Source organism: Dromiciops gliroides, chromosome 5, assembly GCF_019393635.1.
Source record: "Dromiciops gliroides isolate mDroGli1 chromosome 5, mDroGli1.pri, whole genome shotgun sequence".
Lineage (NCBI taxonomy): Eukaryota > Metazoa > Chordata > Mammalia > Microbiotheria > Microbiotheriidae > Dromiciops > Dromiciops gliroides.
In genome coordinates this window covers 260,516,459-260,543,155 of record NC_057865.1, presented here as the reverse complement: position 1 = coordinate 260,543,155, position 26,697 = coordinate 260,516,459, and the positions used below count along the sequence as shown (strand labels likewise).

General features: G+C 35.7%; 1 protein-coding gene across 1 annotated transcript in view; it reads right to left on the bottom strand.

Annotated features, from left to right (window-relative positions):
- Positions 1 to 26,697, bottom strand: part of LRRIQ1 (leucine rich repeats and IQ motif containing 1) — a 264,352-nt gene that overhangs the window by 116,341 nt on the left and 121,314 nt on the right. The window contains exons 17-22 of the mRNA XM_043967714.1: positions 24,641 to 24,833; positions 21,320 to 21,439; positions 10,596 to 10,685; positions 9,780 to 9,901; positions 9,177 to 9,278; positions 8,668 to 8,750 (exon numbers count right to left, since the gene is read on the bottom strand). Coding sequence (XP_043823649.1) covers positions 8,668 to 8,750; positions 9,177 to 9,278; positions 9,780 to 9,901; positions 10,596 to 10,685; positions 21,320 to 21,439; positions 24,641 to 24,833 — 710 coding nt within the window. The remainder of the gene's footprint in view (positions 1 to 8,667; positions 8,751 to 9,176; positions 9,279 to 9,779; positions 9,902 to 10,595; positions 10,686 to 21,319; positions 21,440 to 24,640; positions 24,834 to 26,697) is intronic.

Below are 26,697 nucleotides of genomic sequence, written 5' to 3'. Positions count from 1 at the left end.
TCATGTTCTTTCCAATGATTTGTGTTTATTAAAATATAATTTTTTTTGGAAAAGTGATCTTACTATACAGAAAAAGAAAAAAAAAGTAGAAATGCGACAATAATCTTAGAATATCTATTTTTAAAGCCAAAGATATCTCAAGACAAGTCATAATGAAGGGATGTTTAAAGTGTAAGTATTTGATCTTTTTGCCTTTGGCTCAAAGGAGTGTAATAAACCAATAAGAATATCTATCTTTCTTCCTATCTATCTATCTATCTATCTATCTATCTATCTATCTATCTATCTATCTATCTACCTGTCTATCTATCTATCTATCTACCTGTCTATCTATGTGTGTGTATATAGAGACTGACATGAAAAACAACAATTATTGTCACTTTACAAAACTTCTAATTTTATAGAAAAATCTGTGAAATATAAAAAGTCTACAAAAAATCTACTAATTTTTCTAACATTTAAGAATATGTTAGAAAATAATAGGGTTTTGTTGATGTTCAGGTGAGATAAATTAGAAAATGGTCATTCTACGTTATTTTTTGGAGAGAAATCAACCAACCTTAGAAAACCCAAGTACTTGTATATTTGATGTTTTTTTTTATTATCACTGTCCCAGCTTACTCTTTTTTAAAAGTTAAACTTTATTTAGTATTTTGTCTTGAAGGAAATTCATAGAGCTATAGATCAGATTGATCTTATTTCACAAAACAGATTACAGAATTACAGATTTAAAGCTGTAAGGGATGCCAGAGGCCATTGAGTTGTACCCCCTTCTTTTGCTGATGAGTTAAGTGGACCAGGAAGGTAATATAACTTCTCTCAAGTTCACCTAGGTGTAATAAGTATCAGAAGTGGGATTTGAACCTGCATCTTCTGGTTTTAAATCCATTGCTCTTTCCATTGTAATATATTTTACTACAAAGTTTCTGGAATTTGAATTTGACTATATTAAGTTCTATTTACCCACTAATTTTCATTAATCTGGCCTCAGAAACTTGACAGTTACCATCTGTGTGACGTTGGGCAAGACACTTAACTTTGATTACCTCAAACATCCATGGCCATCGCCAGTCATCCTGAGATATCTCTATCTCTATCTCTGTCTTTATCTCTATCATCTCTATCTCTATATCTCAAGATGACTGGAGATATATATATATATATATATACACACACTAGATCCAAATGGCTCTGGAGAAGAGAGTGACACTAGTGACTGCACAGCCCTGCCTGTGGCGGAAGACGGGCTAGACCAGATGCTAAACTTTTTGTTTTGTCTCAGAACTACTTCCACTCTTAAGAATGACTGGAGATACCACTACCTAGCACCCAAAGCTTCTGTGGGTTATATCAATTATTATTCACCATATTGGAAATTATAATGTCTCAGTATTATTGTGAAAAACACTTTTGACCTTGAGGCCCCCTTAAAAAAGGTCTCAGGGAGCCCCAGCCATGCAAAAGCATGGAGATGAGAGATGGAATGTTGTGTACAGGGAACAGAAGGTCAGCTACTTTTGCTGGAGTAATGTTCAGTCAGCCTGTAGACATAACTTGAAGCTAGATTAAAAAGGGAACTTGCAATGAAGAAACACCTACTACAGTTTAAACATTCTTAGGAACCTCTAGTCCCAGAGAATAGTCTGCAGGGACTAAGAGATTAAGTGATCTGCCTATGGTCCTATAGCCAGTATGTGTCCCTGGTAGAACTTGAACGCAGGGGCAGCTAGGTGGCGCAGTGGATAAAGCACGGGCCCTGGATTCAGGAGGACCTGAGTTCAGGTCTGCCGGCTTCAGACACTTGACACTTATAGCTGTGTGACCCTCACTGCCCCACCAAAAAAAAAAAAAAAAAGGAGCTTGAATGCAGGTCTTCCAGACTCCAATATTGACTCTGTCTGCTACTTCATGCTGTTATAACATGTAGCACACTTATATAAACAAATAGCTTCCCATTTGTTTTGGCAAATGAACTTAAAGTATCCTATTTGTAACAAGTTTGTAAAAAGTTGATATGTCACCTTATTTTCCTTTATTTCAAGGGATAGCTTTTGTTTACATCTCTTGGAGTTTTCCTATCTTTCATTTCAGTTCACTTGTACATCTTATTATCACTGGTATCTAGGGATAGATAAAATCATGTATCCTATTGTCACAGATTCTCTGATATCTGTGGATACATAGAATTATCGGATAATGGATTAAGATTTTGAAGAGGTCTTTTGTGATCACTTGGACCCACCTCATCATGCTAAGGATGACCCAAGTTAAGTGTCTTAGTTAATTGACTTATTATTTTTATTTTATTTTATTTTTTTAGTGAGGCAATTGGGGTTAAGTGACTTGCCCAGGGTCACACAGCTAGTAAGTGTTAAGTGTCTGAGGCCAGATTTGAACTCAGGTACTCCTGAATCCAGGGCTGGTGCTTTATCCACTGCGCCACCTAGCCGCCCCTAATTAACTTATTCACAAATCATAATAATAAGAAAGAAGCAGACCCAGGATTTGGAGTCAGAATTTGCACCCATGTCTTTTGACTGCAAATTCGGAGTTCTTTCTAACAATGCACATGAAGTAAGAGGCATGTGGCAATAAGCCTCACTTAGAATTAACAGACAGGCTATGTTCCAGGCCATAAATTTCTATTTAGTAATTAAAAACCAGATTATTCTTTTTGTTAAATGATAAAATAGCTATTTAATGTTATCTGATCTCTGAGTTTATTTATACAAAGTCACCCCTCGATAGCATGCTGGAACTTTGTAATTTTTTTGTGGCAATTGCATCCATTGACTTTTCTTGGTCAATGCCTCTTTATTCTCTCCCTTTCATTCTAGTTATCTTCCTTCTCTCTTATCCTCTCTGTCTCGACTTTCTTCTATAGTCTATAGAGTATTGATTATACTTTTGTATCAGTAGCGATATTAGTAATAATAACAGTAACAAGGAACACACAAAACTTTAAGGCACAAAAAGTAATCTTTAAATACATTATATAATGTTGACATTACAACTCTGTAAATTCTTGTTGTTGTTCAGTTCTTCAGTCATGTACAACTCTTTGGAAAACTATGGACCCTAAAGTCCATGGAACTTTCTTGGCAAAGAGACTGGAGTGGTTTGCCATTTTCTTCTCCAGTATAATATGGCGAACATAGGTTAAGTGACTTGCCCAGGGTCACACAACTACTAAGTGTCTGAATCAGATTTTAACTTATGTCTTCCTAACTTCCTGACCAATGCTCTATCCACTGAGCCACCTAGAGGCCTCCTAACTGTAATTAATAATTACAATTTGCTATAATTGCTACTGAATTTAAAGAAGTTGTGGTTCACCATAAGTCACATGGCTGATGAGTGACAGAATTAGAATTACCAATCCAATAAACATTTATTAAGTGGCTACTACATGCCAGCCACTGTACTACCATATGATCTTGTTTCCAAATCTACTGTTTCTTACCTTATTTCATGTTGCCTCCTGCAGATACATAAATCAGTGATCCTCGCTGACCTCTGCTGGATGTGATTCTACTTTTGGTTACTCATTCAGGAAGAGAGATGCTCACTAGGCCTTTGTCAGTCATCTCCCATTCACTTCTCAGGACAGATGACTCCCACTTAGGCCTCTGTTTCATAAACTGTTAATTCCTAGCTGGGCTTCTTGATATTCTAGTTTTTTACTGTTAGCCTAGTAGATGTGAATATTCCAATGTATAATTGCAGCATATCTGTATTTTATTCATTCACCTTTATCATTTCAATAGGTCCCTTCTCCTTATAGAAATGTTCTATCATTCCCTTCACTCCCATTCCCACTGGAGAATGTTCCATAAAAGAACTCATCAAAATGGTTCTCTTTGTCATATAATCATGAACAATTTTCTTCATTCACAACTGATTAAAAACCATTCTTTGCACTGCCTTCAGGTAATGCACCTTAACTTTTAAAAAGAAATTATTAGCCAGCCATACCTCACCTTTACCTTACAGCTGATGCTAATTTGTGTCCTTTCTTGAGACCATCATAGGCCCTCTGCTTCTCTCTTCTTTCTAATCAACAAATATTAACTGTTAAACCACCAAAGGAATCATCAAACAAACAAACCCTTCCTCCTCTTCCGTACACAGGGTACTGAGAAAAGGTTACCTCCTAAACTGAGTTTGGTTACTAACGGTTCATATTCATCTCCTTCATTGAAAAAAAAAGTGTTTCGATGACAGATTGTGCTTCCTATCTCATGGCTTAGAGGTGATGGACTGGAAGTGCAAAATGAGAAACATTTTTTTTCAGACACAGCAAATGTGTGAATTTTGTTTTGTGCAATTATAATTATTTGGTATAAGGGAGGGCTTGTATGGGGTGAAGAGTTGTGAGTAGTGACAGTCATGTTAAAAAATGGAAGAAGAAAGTTGAATCAGTGAACATTTAAAAAATGCAAAAGAGAACGGAAGAAAATTCAGACAGGGATACAGAGATCAAAGGGATAATTCTGTTATCACATTATATTTAATATGCACAGGAAGACTTTTAGAACAGAAGTTTCATTTCATAGACAATCCTCTTTCTGCATATTTCAGTGATTATGTTGGATAATGTGGTAAATGCATGGAATAAAGAAAAATTTTTAAAAAGAAAATACTTGATAACCAGTAATACTATGAATCCACATAAGGACTCAATTCCCAGTCAGTGGCCTGCTAAATTCCATCTCATCATTCATATTTAGAAAATGACATTATCACCTCCTTCAATGTAATCCAAATTTAATCTCACCCAAATGACTACCAATTGTAAATGATCTTCTACTACTTATTGATAAACCACTCTATCTTCCTCCTTTGCCAGAGCCACACCATTGGTTTGTATCATTCAAACCATTGCATTAATTAAATTCATTGGCCTCTCCCTTGTACTCTTTTTAAAAATCTCACCTAGAAGTAAATTCCCTAATAAAAATCTGTAAACAACAAAACTAGAAAATAGAGAAATTGCAGTAAGCTATTAGCCACTTGCTCTTAAGTGAATTTAAAATTTTCATGGTGTCATTTTGCATTTTAATTGCCATAATGCATTCAATCAATGTTCCTTCCATCTCCTTGATGACAGACAGCCTTGTCTAGCTTTTAGAATATAGTCTGTTCCTTTCTCTGACCCTTAAGGAAGAGAGGACAGACGAATCATTCTGGGACTCCTATGGATTATGTTGCCCTCTGGTGGCCTGAAGAATCCCATTCAGGTTTCCATTCTGGTGAAAAATCGTCTCATTCATATCATACAAATCACCAATAATTAAGCATTATGTTTGCAAATTGCTTGAATTTCTTTGGAACATAATTTGGTTTTTACTCTTAAATAAGGGCTTTAAAATGACACTTTAGGTAATGATTCTTACAAGTTAGTGTTGCACTCTTCATCATAGTTCATAGAATCATAAAAGTTTGAGAATTTTAGAGCTGTAAGATGCTTGAGAGTCTAACACTTATTTTACAGTCGAGGAAATAGAGAACCAGAGAATTTAATTGGTTTTTTGAAATTTTGTTCTATCTTTGGTCAATATTCTCAAATAAGAAAAAAAAAAGTAGAAAGCCATCTACCTGTAATCAATATATACAATTAGGAAAAAATATATCATTAATGAGTGAATGGATTTGTAAAAATTTTCCTTTTTATGCTTATCATTAGGTCATACAGCATTCAAATGATATTAGGGCTTGGGGAACAGCAGTATTAAAGATGAACCCAAGCGAACATTTCCCCGCTTCAAATTTTCATTTAACACTTGGGTTTAAATAAATTTAGGGGAAAAGTCTGAGAATGAGCAATATGCAATTATAATCTAAAAGAAACAAAACCATGCCAGGTATCACAGAAAACTTCTGAAAATAAGTTATCAACTTAACTATATACTTAAAAAGACTTTATGCTTAACAAGGCAAGCTTTAGTAAGCACTGTCATTCAACATATCTGCATAGATATGCACATTTCATAATAATATGCATATATATAATGTTATGAAGTTTAAATTGAAATTATAACCTAGAAATGGGGGGCACTTATCTATTTGTTACCCTATTATGCCCCCTTGTGACTGGTCACTAAAGGTTTAATTTTTTTTTTTTGATAATTCTTTTGGTCTCTGCAAATCTACAACATGGGTTTTTGTGTATGAGTGTATGCTTTACTAGATGTATAAATAGAAATAACCATAATGACATAAATTTACAGAAAGAATTCACTTACAATGTATGTATGCATTATCAGTTAAAGAATTCCATACAAGTGCCAAAACATTATTGACACAAACTGTTGTAACTTTAGCAAGGAAAATCTAATGCTTGACCTAAATAGTAAGTCTGATGGACCAAATACCCGGTCAACATCTTCACTCTTGTGCTACTTGAAGCTTTCCTATGTTACATCCCCAAACAGCAAAATAGAAAGGAAAGAACCTGAATTTAATTTGTATTTCTGACTCTGAATTTATGACCTTAAGTACCTTTCTTTTTTTTTTATTAAGGGATTTTTTTTGTTGTTGTTGTTGTTGTTGTTTTTTAGTGAGGCTATTGGGGTTAAGTGACTTGCCCAGGGTCACACAGCTAGTTAAGTATTAAGTGTCTGAGGCCGGATTTGAACTCAGGTACTCCTGACTCCAGGGCCGGTGCTCTATCCACTGCGCCATCTAGCTGCCCCAAGTACCTTTCTTTAACTGTTTTCTTATGTGTAAAACAACAGGGTTAGACAAAATGATCTCTAAAGTCCCTTGTAGATCAACCATTTTGTGAGTTTTTATGCCTCAGTTCAGAAAAGCACTAGTGTTTTTAGGCCTAGTATTTTTATGCCTTGCATAAAAGAGCTGTGAGGTAAAAAAAAAAAAAAATTATCAGCTCTTGTATGAATGAGGCACACAGCCTCCTCCTTGAATTTACAGGGGTGCTACTGAGCCTTTTACTACTCTCAGAGATGGTACTCAATGTATATTTTGTTAATGATGAAAGTTATGACAAGGCTGCTGCTGCTGCAAATTGCTTTCACAGTGATTTATCAAGAAATCAAAAGGCATTTCTTGGATATTAATATTCTCTGTATGGGCCAGACAGCCTGATGGACTTGAAGAATGCACTTTTTTCCCCTCTGTTTTGCCTGATAGCATTTAGGTGACAGGGCTTTGTGACTTAATAGACATTGATAGCTCAAATGAGAAAGTAGGAGTTCCAAATGGGATAAGAAATGTCATGTTTATTTACATTAAGCAAACTAATATTCTAAAATGTTATAGACACAAATATTTTAAATGTGTAAAACAATGGATACCATTCCAATTATCCAAATATGACCCTAACAGTTGAGTTTACATATATAGGAAATTGAATACTTTGTTGTATCTTTGAACCTGAGAAAGTGATAATCAACCTACTGATGGCCATTAATTATATCAAATGCAAGAGACACTGTGTAAAAAGTCAAAATAAAATAAAATGATTGGGCTACTTCAACTTGCTGGCTCATTAGGATTACAGCTATTTTGTGATTCTACATATCTTCTTATCCATAAACTTGTGTACTACTCAACCTTTAACGCTAAAGAAGCTGATAATAGTCTAAAAGTTCAGTCTCTATATTGTAGTAGTCCTCTCATACACATTTTGATCTGGAACTTTGCAGGACTATAGTCCTTCCTTAAGACTAAACATAAATAAGAGAGAGAGACAGAGAGACAGAGAGACAGAGACAGAGACAGAGAGCGAGTCATCAAATTTTATAGGAACCTGCTCTTTCCACCAATGACATCTGTAAAATAGCTGAGAACATTCAACAAATCCACGGAAGTGATAAGAGGTGTCCAGAGAAGGAAGGCTGGCAACAAGTAGTGGTCAGGTCAGGCAAGTGGGACAGAAGGAACTAAGCATCTGGATGCTTTCCAAGCTCGACAAAACCACGTGCTGATACTTGGAAGCTGTCTATTATCCTCATACTACAAGTGTCAAGTTGTGAAATCTCTAAAACAACCATTCATGAAACTTAGAAATTTATATAAATAGCCCACAAGTAAAACAAGATTCTTTTTTTTTTTTTTTTTAGTGAGGCAGTTGGGGTTAAGTGACTTGCCCAGGGTCACACAGCTAGTAAATGTTAAGTGTCTGAGGCCAGATTTGAACTCAGGTACTCCTGACTCCAGGGCCGGTGCTCTATCCACTGAGCCACCTAGCTGCCCCAAAACAAGATTCTAAAAAACATAATGACTGAAGTACATGCCATGGAGTATTTTTAAGGAAGGATTCAACAAATTTAAAAGAAATAAAACAACTTGGAGACATATTATTGCTTAAATTCTCAGCTCAGCAACTTGGGAAATTAACAAATACAAAACATCAAAAATATAGAGGTTAACAGAAATATGACACAAAAATACTCATTTTTGCACAACTTAGAATATTCCTATTTAAGAGAATATTGTATGCAAAGCTATAAACAACCATTTCAAAATAACATTAATTTACTGATATATTTCTTCTTCTGTACAGTCATTAATTAACATCTGCATAATCATTTCTGACCTCGCATTTCTATCTCTATTTGAAATGAGGTATGTTTTAAGAAACATATTTGCAGATAATCTACATTAAAGACAGGTATTTAAAATACATTAATAATATTCACTCACCTAGTTTATGCCTTGTTTTCTTGGATTTCATTTTCTGAGCTCTCTTTAGCATCAACTGAGCAGTAGAAATATCTTTAAAGCCCCTAAGAAAGGTAATATTAAAATAGATAAAAACAATTCAATAGACACCAGGTTTGAGGCATGTGCATGTATATGTATGTGTGTATATATGTATGTATACATATATAAAATGTGTATATATGTCTGTATGTCTATATGCATAGATATACAGACATATATAACAGAATTATTGTATCTCATTTAAATGATTCTATTACAAGATTTGAAATTAATGGAAAAACTCAAAATATTTACAGAAATATGGTTTAATCAGCTTAACCTGTCAAATAAATTTGGCAAAATCAATACTGAAATAGAAGAGAACATCTTTTAAAAATATCTTGGTCTATTAATTTGTAACATGACGTAGATAGAAGAGAACATCTTTTAAAAATATCTTGGTCTATTAATTTGTAACATGATGTAGACAGAATATATAGAAAACGTACCATTCTTCTGAAATTTTTTCTTCTTTTTTAGATCTTAGGGACATTTTCATAGCTCTTGAGCTCTTGAAATCGGCTGAAGAGGACAGTTTTTGACTTTCTGATCTGGCAACAGAAGAGAACTAGTAACAACTGAGTTAAAGTATGATTACATTTCATTCTTTGTGAAACTGCAAACTGTTTGTACTCTGTAAAACGTGGAAATAAAATCTATTTTAAATAACAGAAGAAGCCTTTATCTCAGAAAGTAATAAAAGCCTGCCATCAATTTAAAATGTTTACATTTCAATTACTTGAAGCATATTTCAATCCCTTTCTGAGGAGGAATGCTGCACGGAAAGAAATTCTCCTTTAATCCTTATCTATACCTAGGGAGCTATATTTAAGTATTTCCCAGCTGAAAATAATTTTATTAGAAACCTAGCTGTGGAACCTACTTCATTTTAAAAATATAACTAACTTTTATAAATTACATAATTTTTAAAATCCTCACAAAATTGTCTCTTAAAAAAAACAAACTAAACTTTCATCAACTAATTCATTGTATTATAAATAGCTATAATAGCTACTTCTACACACATTTGCAGATACATTGATTTAACTTACCTGTCAGTAAACTGAGAGTCTTCAGGAGAGAAAGGATTTTCTCTCTCACTACACTGCCAAGCTTGATCTGGATGATATGGTAAATTAAGCGAAGTGTCATCAGAGGACAAATATCCTGAATACTTATCAGAAAGGAAAATGTAAATATTGCATTACTTTAGTTTCATTTGAATTTTGAAATTTGTTATCAATTTATAGTAATTGCTTGCCTTAAAGCCACAGAAAATACAACCAAACATTTGTAATCTATGCTTCATTATAAAGACATAAATGAAAATTTATGAACTATACGCATCGATGTCCTTTGTTGTTAAGGGGAGGAGTATGTCTTTCTGGAATAGTTTGCATATAGTAAGATGAATAATTACAAAGAAGCAAAAAAAAAAAAACTCTCAGAAAACTAAAACTTCAAAGTTTATCAAATAAATAACAGATACTACAGTTCAATGACCTCTGATTGAGAAGCTTCAGCTGTTGCGATTCTAATGCAGACTTTTGTATTTTTAATGTACTGCATCAACCAGTGATTCTTAGGCCATTGCCAAACATGCAGCTGAAGCCCATCATCTTTTTTTTTTTTTTTTTGCTACTGTGAAATAAAGTGTTGAAAGAAGTCCAAAATAAAGAAAAAAAATGAAGCATATGAAAGAAAAAGCATGATGAAAAATTACATCTGGGGATGAAGAGGAAGTCAGAGGCTTCTAAAAGTAATTGTGTTTTTCAAGTCAATAAATTGCAGTATTAATCACCCAAGTGTAGTATAACCTTAAAGAACGAACAAAGATCTAGGACTAAGAAATTTCCATGACATGTTACCTTTGGCTGGTGCAGCTCATTTGGGAGAGACTGTGTTTTGGAAGGGAAGTTGGTGGAATCCAAAGAGAACCATTCTTTCTCTAAGGCAGCCTGTGTGAATAAGAAATGTCCCAAAGTACACTGATAAAATCAGTTTCATTTAGATAACTTTTACAAATTCTCTTTTAAACTGTCTTACATGCTGTAAATGTTGCAAAAGGTTTCACATAATACATCAAGGTTTTTTCTTGCAGGAAGCTTTTGTTCTGTGCAATTTTGAGATGTTATGACAGAATGGATTATTGAATGTAACTTTAAAAAAAAATTATAATGTGACTTTTGACCCCTGCTCAGTGTCTTCATCTGTTTGACAGTTATAATTCCAAAAAGCACTAGAAATAACATGTAATCATTATTCACAATTGAATGCATGGGACAAATATATCCAAATGATTATATATTCTCTCCTAAGTTTATAAAATTGATCTATATTAGCTGACATATTTTTTTCCCCTCAAACCTGAGAGAAAACAATGTCTATTCTTTTTTTCCAGTCAAGTCCAAGAGAAAAATGTTCCCTTATCTACTTTTCAGCTTTTCACCACAGTTTCTTAGAAAACACGAAGGAATGTATTACGTGGTGACATTTTACCACTAGTTATGTTACACTAGTAACATGATTCCTGTTACCTACACCTCTATCTACTTTGTCCCTTGTGTTAGTTTTGATCCTGTGCCCTTCTTCCAAAGTCCCTTCCCCCTATAATTTAAGAACATCTTTCCCCCATTGATGAGCTATTTCTAGGCTGTATTCTGTCTCAAGCAGAACCCAAGATAGATGGTTATCCTAGCATTGGATAATTTAGTATGGAATTACTGGGACTATTTATTGCTTGGATTGTCTAATATGACAATATATACTTTAACTAGTAGTTGGGTGATTCTTTAAGAAAAGTTGATAATAGAATCACATTTCACTTCTAAGAAGTTACTCTGAGAACTGATCAAATGCTCTTTTAATTCTGAAAGGGATCTGCATATTTAACAATGTAAATAAACTTTCAACCATTTTTATTAATTTTTTCCATTTATATCTTTTTAATATTTTGTGATCATGTGAAATTTGAGAAAACCCTTTTCTAATACTGGTATCAGGGACAGGATTAGCACCCTGGTAACAAAAATAACTTTCTTTTACTCCTGTGCCTGTAAGATGTCTGACAGCAGCCAATGAAATGCCTGACTCCTTATAATAATGATATTGTGATGAAATTCAATGGTTTATAAAATCACAGTTTTATGTCCTAAAATAATCCTTCATAATTATAGTCCTGCACACAACTCAATTTAAACAAAGCTGCTTTTTGTTCAACAGCCATTGAAATGATACATAATCATCAGTATGTTTTCAAACATTCCTTTGGAATTTTTAGACTAGGAAATCTATAGTTTCTAATTAGATAGTATAAATTATTCCTTTATTTCCTTATATTATTTCTTTATAAAAGTTCCTTTAGTATAAATTATTCCTTAGTGTAGTGAAGGAAAGTCATTATTTTTGAAATATTGTGCTTTAATAACAATGCATAGAGGTAAAAAATTAATAAAATTGTATACTTAAAATTGAATTATTTCATTAATTTGGATGCTACCTCTACCAATTTAGAATTTAACTCCTTCATGTACTTTAACCATTATGTTTTTCTGTAAGCTAGAAAATTATCAACTGATGGCTAACCATCTCTGCCATCAATCATATGGTATATTTACTGGCACCATACTAATATAGGTTTTGAAATTGGTAGGACTTTCCAGAGCTCATGCCCAGCTGGCATCGTCTCTGAGAATTGATGACTTCTTGCAGTCCACCGTGAAGTATCATCATAGGCCTTTAGTGGAGGATTACTGAGATAGAAATATGTAAACATAAAAATGATAGTATTGTAATAAATGGAAAAATAGGTTATTTGAAAGCAGCGATTTTTGATTTTATGATAGTTTCATTTCCTTATACTATGGTCAATAGATATTTTATCTTGTGTACCTGAATCACGATACATTACCTGGTCTGAGATTTTTTTAAATGACTGGGAACTTTAAATATTTACAACAGAAAATTGAGAACACAGATATTCAATTCCTTCTTAAATCTTTGACAGAGTGAAATATAAGATCATCCCTAGGGAACATCTAAGCCAAAGGCAAATCTCTTATATCATATTGTCCCTCTCCTTCCCCCTTTCACATTTTTTATACCAGTAAAACCTACTTAAATGATTATCTATAACAGCCCTAAAGGGGCAAAGGTGTTGAGATGTCACAAAAAAAAAAGCAGCATGTAATTTTAAGGATGGCTTTGGAAGGATAGAAGAAAACATGGTTCTCAGGCACGAAGACACCAATTCTGTATGTGTGTAGGTACATTAGGTTTTTGTATTTGTTTTAAATTTTTTTTTAAAGACCCAGCTGTCCAAAGCATCCCAGCAACCCCTCTACTATAGTATTTCCTTTGTTGTTTCGTAGGTTCCCAAAGTGCAAACCCAGGTTGATCCCCCTCATATGTTATAACTAAGAGATGTCTCTGCTAACATTGTTAGCTTCCTCAATTAGGGTCTACTTCTTGGAAGAGCTGTATGAGGTCTGGTGCCAGATAAAGACTTCATTCGAATTAGAATTCAAGACTTATCTAGACTTATTCAAGTTTTTCTATTTTATTTTCATGTTAAAGTCCTATGCTTTAAGAATATATATTTTATTTAGTTTCTTTTGTGATTAACATAATCATCAAGATGTCTTGGAAGCCTAAAGGTAATTTTAATACATTAAAAAAGGACAAAGAATCATTTAGGGAATAAAATAAGCCTAATAAGTAACAAAAAATACAACTAAGACAACTGATTTATATAAGGTCAAGCTTGCTAATGTGAAGCTTACATTTGGCACTCTCAAGAATGTCTGAAAAAATACATCTATCCCAAAATGGCATTTCTTTTGGCCAAGAGCAATAAACATATCACTGCTTTCTAAAACATATGTTATTCTATTATGTTTACCACAAGAGATTTATACAATCCTCAGTGATTGCTTAAAAAACTTGTTCCGATTTTCACTACTGTACAAATATTAAATTTTTCTGAAAGGAAATTTATCAACAACATATTTTTTCCAGTTATTGGAATCAATACAACACATTTTTATATATATATATGTGTGTGTGTATGTATATATGTATATAAATACATACACACACCATACACACATATAGATCTATGTGTGTATATATGGAGAAACAGAGACATATATGATTTAGACATAAAGGTGATACCATAGGTAAATTAAGAGAGAAAAGAATAGTTTACCTCTCAGATTTATGGAAATGAGAATAGTGTATGACCAAACAAGAGATATAGAATATTATAAAATACAAAATGGATGATTTTGATTACATTAAATTAAAAAGGTTTTGTACAAACAGAAGCAATACATCCAAAATTAGAAGAGGCAGAAAGCTGTGAAACCATTTTTATAGTCAGTCTTTCTGATAAAGGCCTCATTTCTAAAATATATCAGGAACTAAATCAAATTTATAAGAATTGAAGTTATTCCCCAATTGAGAAATGGTCAAAGGATATGAACAGGCAGTTTTCTGGTGAAGAAATCAAAGGTATCTATTGCCATATGAAAAAAATGCTCTAAATCACTATTGATTAGAGAAATACACATTAGAACAACTTCGAGGTACCATCTCATACCTATCAGATAGGCTAATATGACAAAAAAAGGAAAGTAATAAATGTTGGAGAATCTGTGGAAAAATTGGAACACGAATGCATTGTTAGTGGAGTTCTGAACTGATCCAACCATTCTGGAGAGCAATTTGGAATTATGCCCAAAGGGCTATAAAGCTGTGCATACCCTTTGACCCAGCAATACCACTTTTGCATCTTTTCCTCAAAGAGATCATAAAAAAGGGAAAAGGACCCACAGGTACAAAAATGTTTACAGCTGCTCTTTTTGTGGTGGCAAGGAATTGGAAATTGAGGGGATGCCTATCAATTAGGGAATGGCTAAACAAGTTGTGGTATATGAATGTAATGGAATACTATTGTGTTGATAAGCAGGCAGATTTCAGAAAAACCTGGAAGGATTTACATGAACTGATTCTGAGATCAAGAGGCTTGTCCAGAGTCCCACAGTTAATAAATGCCTGAGGCTAGATTTGAATTCAGGTCTTCTTGTCTCTAAGCCTATGCTTCTTACCCACTGTGCCACCTAGTTATGTCTAAGGCACAATCACATCATCACATAAGCAGCTACATAGTGTAGTGTCTAAAGTGCTATACTTGAAGCCAGGAAGAATTCTGAATTCCCAACTCAGATATGATTACCTTTGTAAATAAGGCAGTCAACAAGCCTTTATTAAGCACTTTTATTCTAGGCACTGTGCTAAGCACGGAGTCCCTAATCAAGTCACTTAAGTCATATGTAAATTGGGGATAAGCACCTACTTAATAGTCTTGTGCCAGATCAAATGGGATGATTTACATAAAGCTTTTTGCAAACCTTAGGGATATTACACATTTTCCCTGTTATTATTAAGATATTGGAAAAGGCACTTTTTTTTTTTTTAGTGAGGCAATTGGGGTTAAGTGACTTGCCCAAGGTCACACAGCTAGTAAGTGTTAAGTGTCTGAGGCCGGATTTGAACTCAGGTCCTCCTGACTCCAGGGCCGGTGCTCTATCCACTGCGCCACCTAGCTGCCTGAAAAGTCACTTTCAATCTCAGGAAAGTCATTCATATTTCAAAGAAGAGATATATGCCACATCCAGTGATATTGAACAACTGAAACGCTAGGCATAGTTCTCTCCTAGAAGCCAGGTCAGGTCATAGTACCTGGTATTAGCACAGTCAAAGCAGAGAAAATGCCCAGCACAGGTCATTCAATTTTTCGATTCAGGAATTCAGATGCTAGATAGTCAAATCTTCTCACTGACTGGACCACAGACAGAAGCCTTGTGGAAACTCTTAGAAAAGAAGCTCTCCCCTTCATAGGCAAGGGGCTCTCATTCAATCAGCCCCCTGACTTCCCTAGGTGCTGCTGTTTATCAAAAAAAAGCCCACAGAGAAGAATAATTCTGTCCCAACTGTGAAGACCTGCAAGACATCACTCTCCAAGACCAGCACATATCTTTTATACCCAGTTGACAAGAGCAATAATGCTGGTCCAGACTTCGGTGAGTAATAAAAAGAAGACAGCCTGACAGATGAGGTGTGCTATTTTAAGAATATCAGGTTATGCTGTTTGATTTGTCCAAGAGTTTTTAATTCTTTCAAAGGTTTGTGATTTTGCTTGAACCTTGGTAAGTTCTTCACTGACTGTCTGAGAAGCACTGAAGAGGACGGTGAAAAATACATTGAAAAATTGAATTCAGGATAAATAAAAGAGTAGCATTTACAAAGTGCCTACTATGTATCAGGCATTGTGCTTCAGAGCTTTAAACACTGTATTAGAAGAGAAAAATATATATATCTTTGTGTATATATTTATGTATGTATACACACACACATATGTGTGTGTGTGTGTGTGTGTGTGTGTGTATATGTATACAAATTAACCTAACACAGATGTTTCCTCCTAAACTCATTTCCCTTCAGTCTTTCTACTAGTCCCTTTCACGGGGAGCTGTTAAAAAGTCCACGTTGGAAACTTACCACTCAAGATAAAATGCAGAGGATGACTGTCCAGTCAGTGGAGTGATTTAGTGTTTATCTCCCCACCTTGGAATTTTGATCATATGATTATTCCTTCATCTAGATGGCACATTTTATACATTTAAAAATATTTTTGTAAAAAAAGGGTCCATTAGATTCACCAGACTGCCAAAGGGGTATGTGACAAAATAAAGATTAAGAAACACGGTTCCAGACCCACAGGAACTGAATTATGAACAGCCCATGTACCTGGGAGAAAGAATATCAATTATTATGATCCACAATAAGCTAATATGAAATATGGGATAGAAGCTCACATGTCAGGTATAAGGGGGGAAACTGGTTTTCTTGTAATTCTTCACAGATAGCATTCTGTTTCCTCTCTGTGGGTCTTTGCATAGACTATTCCCCCATGTCTAGGATGTACTCCCATGTCACAAAGAGTCAAACATGACTGAAATGACTGAACAACAACATGATTTCTTTCTTTTCTTTTCTTTCTTTCTTTCTTTTTTTTTTTTTGCAGGGCAATGAGGGTTAAGTGACTTGCCCAGAGTCACACAGCTAGTGTCAAGTGTCTTAGGCAGGATTTAAACTCAGGTCCTCCTGAACCCAGGGCCGGTGCTTTATCCACTATGCCACCTAGCTTCCCCTCAACATCCATTTTAATAAGATTTAGAGTTCCAAATTTTTCTTCCTCCCACCCTTTCCTCCCTCCTCCACAAGACAGCAAACAATCTGATATAGGTTATATATGTACAATCCACAAGTGCTCTTTTTTTCAGTTCTTTCTATGGGGGTGGATAGTCTGCTTTGTCATTAGTCCCTTGCAATAGTCTTGGATCATTGTGTTGCTGAGAATAGTTAAGTCATTCACAATTGCTCATCAAACAATACTTCTGTCACTATGCTCAATGTCCTCCTAGTTCTGCTCACTTCACTATACATCAGTTCATATGAGTCTTTCCAGGTTTTTCTGAAATCATCCTGTTTGTCATTTCCTATAGCACAATACCATTCCATTACAATCATATACCATAGCTTCTTCAGTCATTCCTCAATTAATGGATATTCAATTGATTCCCAATTCTTAGCCACCACAAAGAGTTGCTATAAATATTTTTTATACAGTGTTTCCCCCTTTTCTCTTTTCCATGATTACTATTATTAACTGTTTCCCTCTATCCTATTCCCTTCCTTATGATATTTACTCTATTATCTATCTTCTTTCACCCTATCTCTCTTCAAAAGGGATTTGCTTCTGTCTGTCCCCTCCTCCAGTCTGCCCTCCCTTCTTTTACCCCTTTCTCTTTATCCCCTTCCCCTCCTATTTTCCTGCAGGGTTAGATAGATCACTCCACCCAACTGATTGTGCTGATTGTGTATGTGATTCCCTCCTTGAGCCAATTCCGATGAGACTGAGGTCTTGGAGTCAATGTTAGGCTCATTTACTGCCCAGATTAAATAGATTACTCCACCCAATTGGGCATGTGGGTGTTAATCCCTCCTTTAGGCGACTCTGATGAGATTAAGGTCTTTGAGCCTATTCTGATGAGTGTAAAATTCATTTACTGCCCTGTTCCTCCTGAATCTCTTCCCCCACTCCATAAACCCTTTTCTGTTTCTTTCATGTGGGATTTCACCATGCTACCTCTGCCCTTCCCCTCCCATGCATTCCCCTCACCCCTCAATTTTACCTTAAAGATGTCATCATGGGGAAGCTAGGTGAAACAGTGGACAAAGCATCCACCCTGGACACAGGGGGATCCCAGCCAAAACCCAGCCTCAGACACAAGATAGTCACCCACTGGATGACCTCAGGTATGTTCCCCAACTCCAATTTTTTATGGTTCTCTAGGGCCTTGTATTTGAAAGTCAAATTTGACATTCAGTTCAGGTCTTTTCATCACGAATACCTGAAAGTCCACTTTTTCATTGAGGTTCCATTTTTTCCTCTGAAATATTATGATCAGCTTTGCTGGGTACATAATTCTTGGTTGTAATCCTAATTCCTTTGCCCTCTGGAATATCATATTCCATGCCCTCCGGTCCTTTAATGTAGAAGATGCTAGAACTTGTACTATCCTGACTGAGGCTCCACAGTACTTGAATTCTTTCTTTTTGGCAGCTTGCAATATTTTCTCCTTGACGTGAGAGCTCTGGAATTTGACTTTAATATTCCTAGGGGTTTTCCTTTTGGGATCTCTTTCAGGAGGTGATCAGTGGATTCTTTCAATTTCTATTTTACCTTCTGCTTCTAGACTATCAGGGCAATTTTCCTTGACAATTTCTTGGAAGATGATGTCTACATTCTTTCCTTGATCATGTTTTTCAGGTAGACCAATAATTTTCAAATGATCTCTCCTGGATCTATTTTCCAGGTCAGAAGTTTTTCCAAGATATTTCACATTGCCCTCTATTTTTTTTTTATTCATTTGGATTTACTTTATTGTGTCTAGGTTTCTCATAAAGTTACTATCTTCCATTTGTTCAATCCTAATTCTCTATGCTAGCTTTATTCATTATTTCCTTGGCAAAATAATTTTATATTACATTCATGTACCATAACTTGTTCAGCCATTCCCCAACTGATGGGCATCTATTTTATTTCTAGTTTTTTGCTACCACAAAAGGGCTACTTTAAATATTTTGGTTTCTATAGAACCTTTCTTTCTATCACTGACCTCTTTGTGGTAGGTATAGCGGTGGGATCCCTATGTCAAAAGATATGGACATTTAGGTCTTTTTTTTAGAATAACTCCAAGTTGTTTTCCAAAATGTTTGGAATAATTCATAGTGCCAATAGTGTATTTATGCGACTATACTTCCAGTGTTCACCCCAAATTTATTGTGCCCATATTTTGGTATCTTTGCTTATCATAAAAAGTACTATTATAAAAGTTTAGGTGTATATGGGGAACTTTCTTCTTATTAATGGTTTGCTTGGGGTATAAGCCTAATAATGGAAAGTCTGGGTCAAAGGTTACAAAATATTTTAATCACTTTATTTGCATAATTCCAAATTGCTCTTCAGAAGGGCTAAAGCAATTCACTGTTCCACCAACAATGCATCCGCATGACTCTCTTCCCACAATCCCTCCTACATCAAATACTGCCATTTCAGCTTTGCTAGCATAGTCTGCTTTCTTTTAACATTATTGCTTTTTGCTTCTGTTCTTCCAGATCATCTTCAGTTCTATGTGCTTACATTTTAAATCAGTTATTCTCTTTTATTTCTTTGGTGAGACTTCCTAGCATGGATTCAATTTTTTTCTATTTTGACAAGTATTTCTGCTATACAGGTTATTAATTCTGCTTTCAAAATTCTAATTTCTCTTTTAAATCATTCAAGAACATCCTGCTGTGGTTCTGTGCTCTCTTGGGAATCTATAGGGTCCTCTCCCTCCTTAGGATGTTGATTAATTTTCCTTTGTCCTTCAGTATTTATTCACAGATGCCTGGACTCTTTTAGCTTATCAAGAGGCCATATAGCCTTCTGTTACTTTGTACTAAAATAAATGGAGACCACAAATCCCATGGAATAATACTTCTTGAAACTTTAGGGCATATAATGAAATGCAGTCCAGTAATTGTTTTGGTTTTTTTTTTTCTTGAAGGGGTACCTATGAATCATTCTTTCATTTAGCTATAACTTCATTGCTTCTTCTTATATTTGTAGTAAGAATGTCAAGACCAATAGGGTTTACCTCCTTTAGCACTATATCTACTTGCTGGTTACTGGAAAAGGATTTAATATATTCAGTGTACCAAGAATCACATTAAGGTTTGTTGATGGCCTAAAAATTGTGATTCTTATAATTTACTGCTTCCCTTCCTGCCACTCTGCTACCATCATTGCAGAAACAGAGGGTCCCCACCTGGGATGGAGGGACATTTAATATATATCTATAATTATTTCATCTATACTTATACTGATATCTATGTCATCTATTCATTCTCATTCTCTCTCGTTCTTTCTCTCTTTCCCCCTCCTTCCCTCCCTTACTCCCCTCCCTCTCGTTCTCCTTCCCTCTCTTTTTCTTTCCATCTCTCTCATTCTCTCTCTCTTTGTCCCTGTGCACACATGTGCATGTTCCATATATTGCCATGGCCAGAAACAATTTCATCACAGGTGGCCTGTTATACCTCCCTAAGATTAACAAGGCTGAACACCAGGAAACAGACTTGGTTTATTTCCTGTAAAGACTTTTTCCCATTTTTAGAGTCTGCTAAGCTTGTGCTCTGGTGGCATAGTGTTTAAGAACCCAGAGTTACCTTCATGCCACATGCCATGATGAAGCATCAGACTGAGACTTCTGTGGAGGTTACATCTTATACTACAATAAATTTCAAATGAAGAAGCAATATAAATATATAAAACTTAAAACCCAACAATTTAGTTCTAGGTTTTGTTTTGTGTTTTTTTTTTAGTGAGGCAATTGGGGTTAAGTGACTTGCCCAGGGTCACACAGCTAGTAAGTGTTAAGTGTCTGAGGCTGGATTTGAACTCAGGTACTCCTGACTCCAGGGCTGGTGCTCTATCCACTATGCCACCTAGCTGCCCCATCTAGCTTTTTTTTAAGGGGGAAAATAATCCCTGCCCTTAGGGAATTTATACTCTGTTTTGTTATCATTATTAATGATCCTTTTGAAAATATTATTGTTTTTATAATACAATCAGTTATAGTTCTTTGTTGTCTGAATACTTCTGATAAGGAAAATAAACCAGAAGTGTTCTAAACTTGTTAAAATGTATAAACTTTATCATAAATTACAAAGCAGTAATACAAATATGAGGTAAGAACCAGACTCAAAGATTAGAAAACTATATGTTGTAATGATAATATTCTTAGCACATCCTTACCTTGAGAACAAAGGTATAAAGTGTTAAATAATGACATGCATTTTCCTGTTTATTTGAGGCAATACATGATGGCAATTCAATCATCTACATGATAAAAAATTTTGATGGCTTTTAAATTTCACTCAGCACTATTTTAAATGAACATTTTGTATTGTAGTTTATACTTACTTCATCAAATGTAAAGTCATCAAGGTTGATTTCTCCATAGTCATCCTCAAGTTCTTCATTTTTAATGGAAGCTAGCGCTCTGGTCAGTTTCTTCCGTAACAGGAAGCCTTTCCAAACTGCCTAAACAAAAATGTAAAGCATGTTATATAAGGTTATAGATCAAACCCCAATCCAGATTCTCTCTCATCCCATTAGGAAGATAAAACATCTCAGACCTTGGTTTAGTAGCTCAATGATCTGTTTTTTGAACTTTATGTGACATTTAAAACTACAAGACAAATTAAATGCCTGCATGTGTCTAAAGTCTTGAATACCCAGGAGAGTTGTTGCTTGGTAAGCAGAATGGAATCTTAAAAACTCCCTCAACTACAAACCTCGGTCAACTAATTAATGATCTGACAAATCCTCCAGGACCTATTAAAAACTGAGAAGAGAGTAATAGAGAAAGACACACAATTGCTAATTTTCAAATGATTGTGTGAAACGTAAACTGAAGCACACATCGGAAATATTAAACATTTGGAAGGGGCAACACTTGAGATTATAAACCCAGTCTTTACAAATAAATCCATGCTCATTTTTAGCCCTTCAAAAAATAAATAGATTTTATTAAAATAGTATCATGGACTTTGAGAGTTGGCAGATACTGTACAAATTAGCTAACCCCTTCATTTTACTATTAGCATAATTATGATATGACTGCATCCAAGCTTTTTCTTTCCTTAGCATGCTGCAGTGGTGAGGGAACTGGTCCAAAATTAGGAAGACCCAAGTACATTCCCAACGTGGCATTTACAGGCTGACCTCAAGCAAATTTGCTTAATGCCTCTTAAGTCTCAAATTCATCTCTGAAATAAGGGCAGTAACACTTAACACTGCCTATCTCACTGAGCTGATGTGGAGAAAGCGTTCTGTAAACCTTAAAGCATGACACAAATCTGAGTTTTTATTATCATATCTTAGTTGCTATAATATGGCAGTCAGGAATATTATGCTTATATGATATTTAAATTTTTTTAAAATGTGTTTGTATGTGCAAGCAAATTTCAAATCCTAAAAACCAAAGTAATACTCATGAGATAATTAGAAAAGATTGTTTCTAAGAAAAAATAAATTTCATGAGTCTTGAAAAAGAGATGAGGTATTATGTTTAGAGAGAAGGAAATTTTGTGAATTTAGTGGAATTTCGTTTTTGAAAAAGTTCCTGAAGTCAGGAGCATATGAGTTCAAATCCAGCCTCAGATTACTTACTAGTTGTGTGACCTTGGACAAGACATTTAAGCCTGTTTACCTCAATTTATATATCTGTAAAATGATTGGGAGAAGGAAATGGTAAACCTCTTTAGCATCCCTGCCAAGAAAACCCCAAATGCAGTCATCAAGAGTTGGACATGACTAATCAATGAAAAAAAAAATGTGCCAAACTCAACTGATGTGATTATCTTCTTAAAGACTTCCTAAACCTTTTTAACATAATAGTTTAATCTGAAGCCTCAAAAATCCAAAAAGGTAATGTTTATTTTATTTTATTTTGCAGGGCAATGAGGGTTAAGTGACTTGCCCAGGGTCACACAGCTAGAAAGTGTCAAGTTTCTGAGGCTGGATTTGAATTCAGGACCTCCTGAATCCAGGGCTGGTGCTTTATCCACTGCACCACCTAGCTGCCCCCAATGGTAATGCTTAAAACTTTAAACTACACCTCTTTCCTTCCAAGCACAATGAACTTTACTTTAAAACACATTGTCAGGGCAGCTAGGTGACTCAGTGGATAAGGCACCAGCCCTGGAGGACCTGAGTTCAAATCTGGCCTCAGACCCATGACACTTCCTAGCTGTGTGACCCTGGGCAAGTCACTTAACCCCAATTGCCTCACCAAACAAAACCCCCCAAACCCCCATGTCTCTGATTTCATAATTAATTAAAACATTTCACAACTTTTATTAAAAAGTAATAAAGAAACATGGGGTTATTATCGAGAATCTCAGGGGAAGGTGGGCAGCTGTGTTTAGATGCAGCATTCAAGAAGTTTTCTGTAATCTTTGAGTATACTCTCCAAAGTCTTGGCTTCTTGGTAATTCATAATAATATGGGTGACCCTTGTTACTATAGCAGCTCTGGCCTTTGGGGTTGATTTTGGGGTACACTGTGAAAGGCTTATTGAGTGAAGCAAAAGAGGAGGAAAAGAGGAGGGGGAGAGAGAAGATGGGGAGAAAGGGAGTGAAAGAAAGGGAGAAAGGAGAATAGGAAAAGTGGGGGAGAAATGCAAAAGAGGGAAGAAAAGAAGAATTGAAGGGGTAGAGAGGGAAAGGGGAAAGGGAGTGGAGGTGGAGAGTGGGAGGAAGAGAGAAAAGGGGGAGAGGAGAGGAGGGAAAGTGAGAGAGGAGAGGGGAAGAGAAAAGGGGAAAGGGAGACAGAGGGAGGGGGAGGGAGGAATCCATAGATCCTTTCTCAGAATCATGTTTTTAAACATTTATAAAATAAAATCCATAAGATTACAAGGAGAACCAAATGTTGGTGAAAATAAAGTTGTAATTTTTCTGCCAAAGATGCCAGTTTTTCTGCCCTGGTGAAGGACCTTTGCTCTCTATAAATTCAACGTCAGGTATAGACAGTGGGCCCAAGGGTCAGCTAGAGCCAGGCGACCCCTGCCTGATGGTGACATTGCAGCACCTCTGTCCTGGTGCTGACCCACATCAAGCAAATACAGTGTTTTTAGAGAATTTTAGAGAATTTTATAATTTTAGAGCATTTTCAATTCCTGGCTAAACAGTGTCAGTTGCCGAGCTCCCAGGAGCTTCCTTGGGGGGAAAAAATGACAACCTAGGGCATCAGAGAATGAAGAGAGGGTCACTCTGAGTTTGGTGTGTGACTGAACTTGACAGTATGAGTGATTCTGTGACATCTCGCTCTTTCCTCATCTGTGCCTTTAAGCCCCACCTAAAATGCCACCTTCTACAGGAAGCCCTTCCTGATTCCCCTTAATGCTAGTGCTCTCCCTCTGTGATTATCTCCAGTTTATCCTGCTTGCATCCTGTTTGTACATAGTGCTTTATCCTTTGTCTCCCCCATCAGACCTAGAGCTTCGCAAGATGTGGAATTGCTTTTGCCTCCCTTTATATCCCTCCTGTTTAGTGGAGGGCCTGCAGCACAGTAGGAATTTACTATACATTTACTAATTAAATGGCATTGCACAGATAAGTTTGATGGGCCACATAACCTTTTTTCCTCCTTGCCCCAGATTATGACTGCTTTATCAATAAACACAAGGACAGAATGAAAATATCCTGTTTGCACATATGAATTACACAAGATGACACAGACCTGAATAAGCGTAGCCGCCTTCTCCCTCTGTGTATGCATATCAGTGCTGGAACATTTTCCTTTTTTCATCTGGGTCCTCGTAAGATAATTTCTCCAAGATCTCTGTATTATTGTTGCTGCCACATCCTCTTTAATCTGCCTGTGAATGATGGATCCTTGGCAGTGGCTCTGGATTACTGGAGCTACCTTACTACTAAACGCCAAAAACAAAGATACTTTGAGTGGTAGAAATTGAAGCCTGAAGATATTTCATCATATTTGGGAGTTTCACCTAAAGATACATATATGAATAGGCATAATGAAAACCATTAATGCAGATTCTATCTTCATAGATTATTTATTCTCATCATAACTCATGGCCAAGTTGAGGAGTCCTCAAAAGGTCATGTCCTCAGTTTGCAAAATTTGTCTAAGATACTGTTGTGTTGCATTATGGGTATGGTAGAGAGCTCTCACCTTAGGAAAATAATTATTGAGTATTGGAATATGAAATATTAAATTAAGTGTTCTGGAAAAGTAGTGTAGACAATACTGGGCCCTCAATAAGGATGTTGCTGACTGGAGTGTGGATAAAGAGAGGCTACTTACAAATTGTGAGGGAGATTTTCCCCATCCCTTCAATACAAATGATTTAATAGTAGTACTAATCAGTTTATAGGCTACAAACTGTGATTCAAATATTTAAATATTCTTTAGTAGTTTAAGCAAATGATAATGTAGTAAGATAGATATGGGTAGTAGCAAATGCAAATGCTATATTGTCAACTTGTCTACTCTGCCAATCATTTAGGACTTTCTCCTCATTGGTGGAGATTGTTTACCCATTGTCCCATGCCTGCAGAGAAAGGGTGGAATTCATGAGAGGAGGAGAGAATAATTACATAGCTTCTTCTGGTTGCTAGTTTTGGAGAGAGTATGCATAATTCCAAACTCTCTTTAGGTCCATGGAAGGAAAAAGACCCAAGCAAGAAGTGAAATGTAGAGAAGCTGGGGATCTCCATCACATCTCTCTTTTTTGTTGTTGTAGTTGGGCTATTTCAGTTGTATTGGACTGCATCCCCATTTGCGGTTTTCTTAGAAAAGATACTGGAGTGTTTTGTCACTTCTTTCTCTGGCTCATTTTACACATGAGAAACCGAGGCAAACAGGATTAAATGACTTATCCAGGATCACATAGATTAAGTCTGAGGCAGGATTGGAACACAGGAAGATGAATCTTCTTGACTCCGGGCTCAGCACTCTAGACTTTGGGGAATTTCCCCTTGGAGGAGATCTAGGACTTTCTCTCTGTCTCTCCCTCTCGCTCTCTCTTGCCCTCTGTCCCTCTCTTTCTGGAGTTATCTTACTCCCAAAGGGAGAGCTCATTCATTCTTTATTGTCTGGCACATATTCTTAAGTGCATACTTTTTCTGGGTTTTTGTTTACTATCTACTTGGATAAATGAGTTTCTTTCATATTTGCTATGTGTGTTCATTGTACACCTGGTGACTTGTGGGGAAGGAATCAAGCCTTTGATATATAGCTTGTGCCAATGCCATTTTCATTAAGGAACAGAGATCAGGGATTTTACTTTGAACCTAAAATGTACCTAAAATGTACTTCAATACTCTAAGTTGGTAGACCATGACACGAAATGGTTAAGAACTCTATTTTAGATTACATTCTACAGAAGTTAGTATAGAATGGAAAAGAAGCTTTCACAAATGAAATCCTAAAGAGAGAAAAACGCTGAAAATGAAAAGGGTGAACCATCTAAAGAGAATGACGTGGATCTCATTGATTTGGAGTTTTAAAAGACTTGTACAGAAGATAGAAGCTTGCTTGGGCTGACTATATAAAATGAATTCAGATCTGGATAAACTCAACCTCAGTGGGGCACCAAGGTTGATTGTTGTCCTTTTTTCTTAAAGAGGACCAAAATGACACATATATGTTGGAGTCAAGTACAGTGTGTCTAACTGTAGCTGAAAAGAACAACAGGAACTTGCAAGGCTCAACACAGGTCAGGCACAAACAGTACACATGAACATGTGTAAATTTGCACATCTCGCATTTCT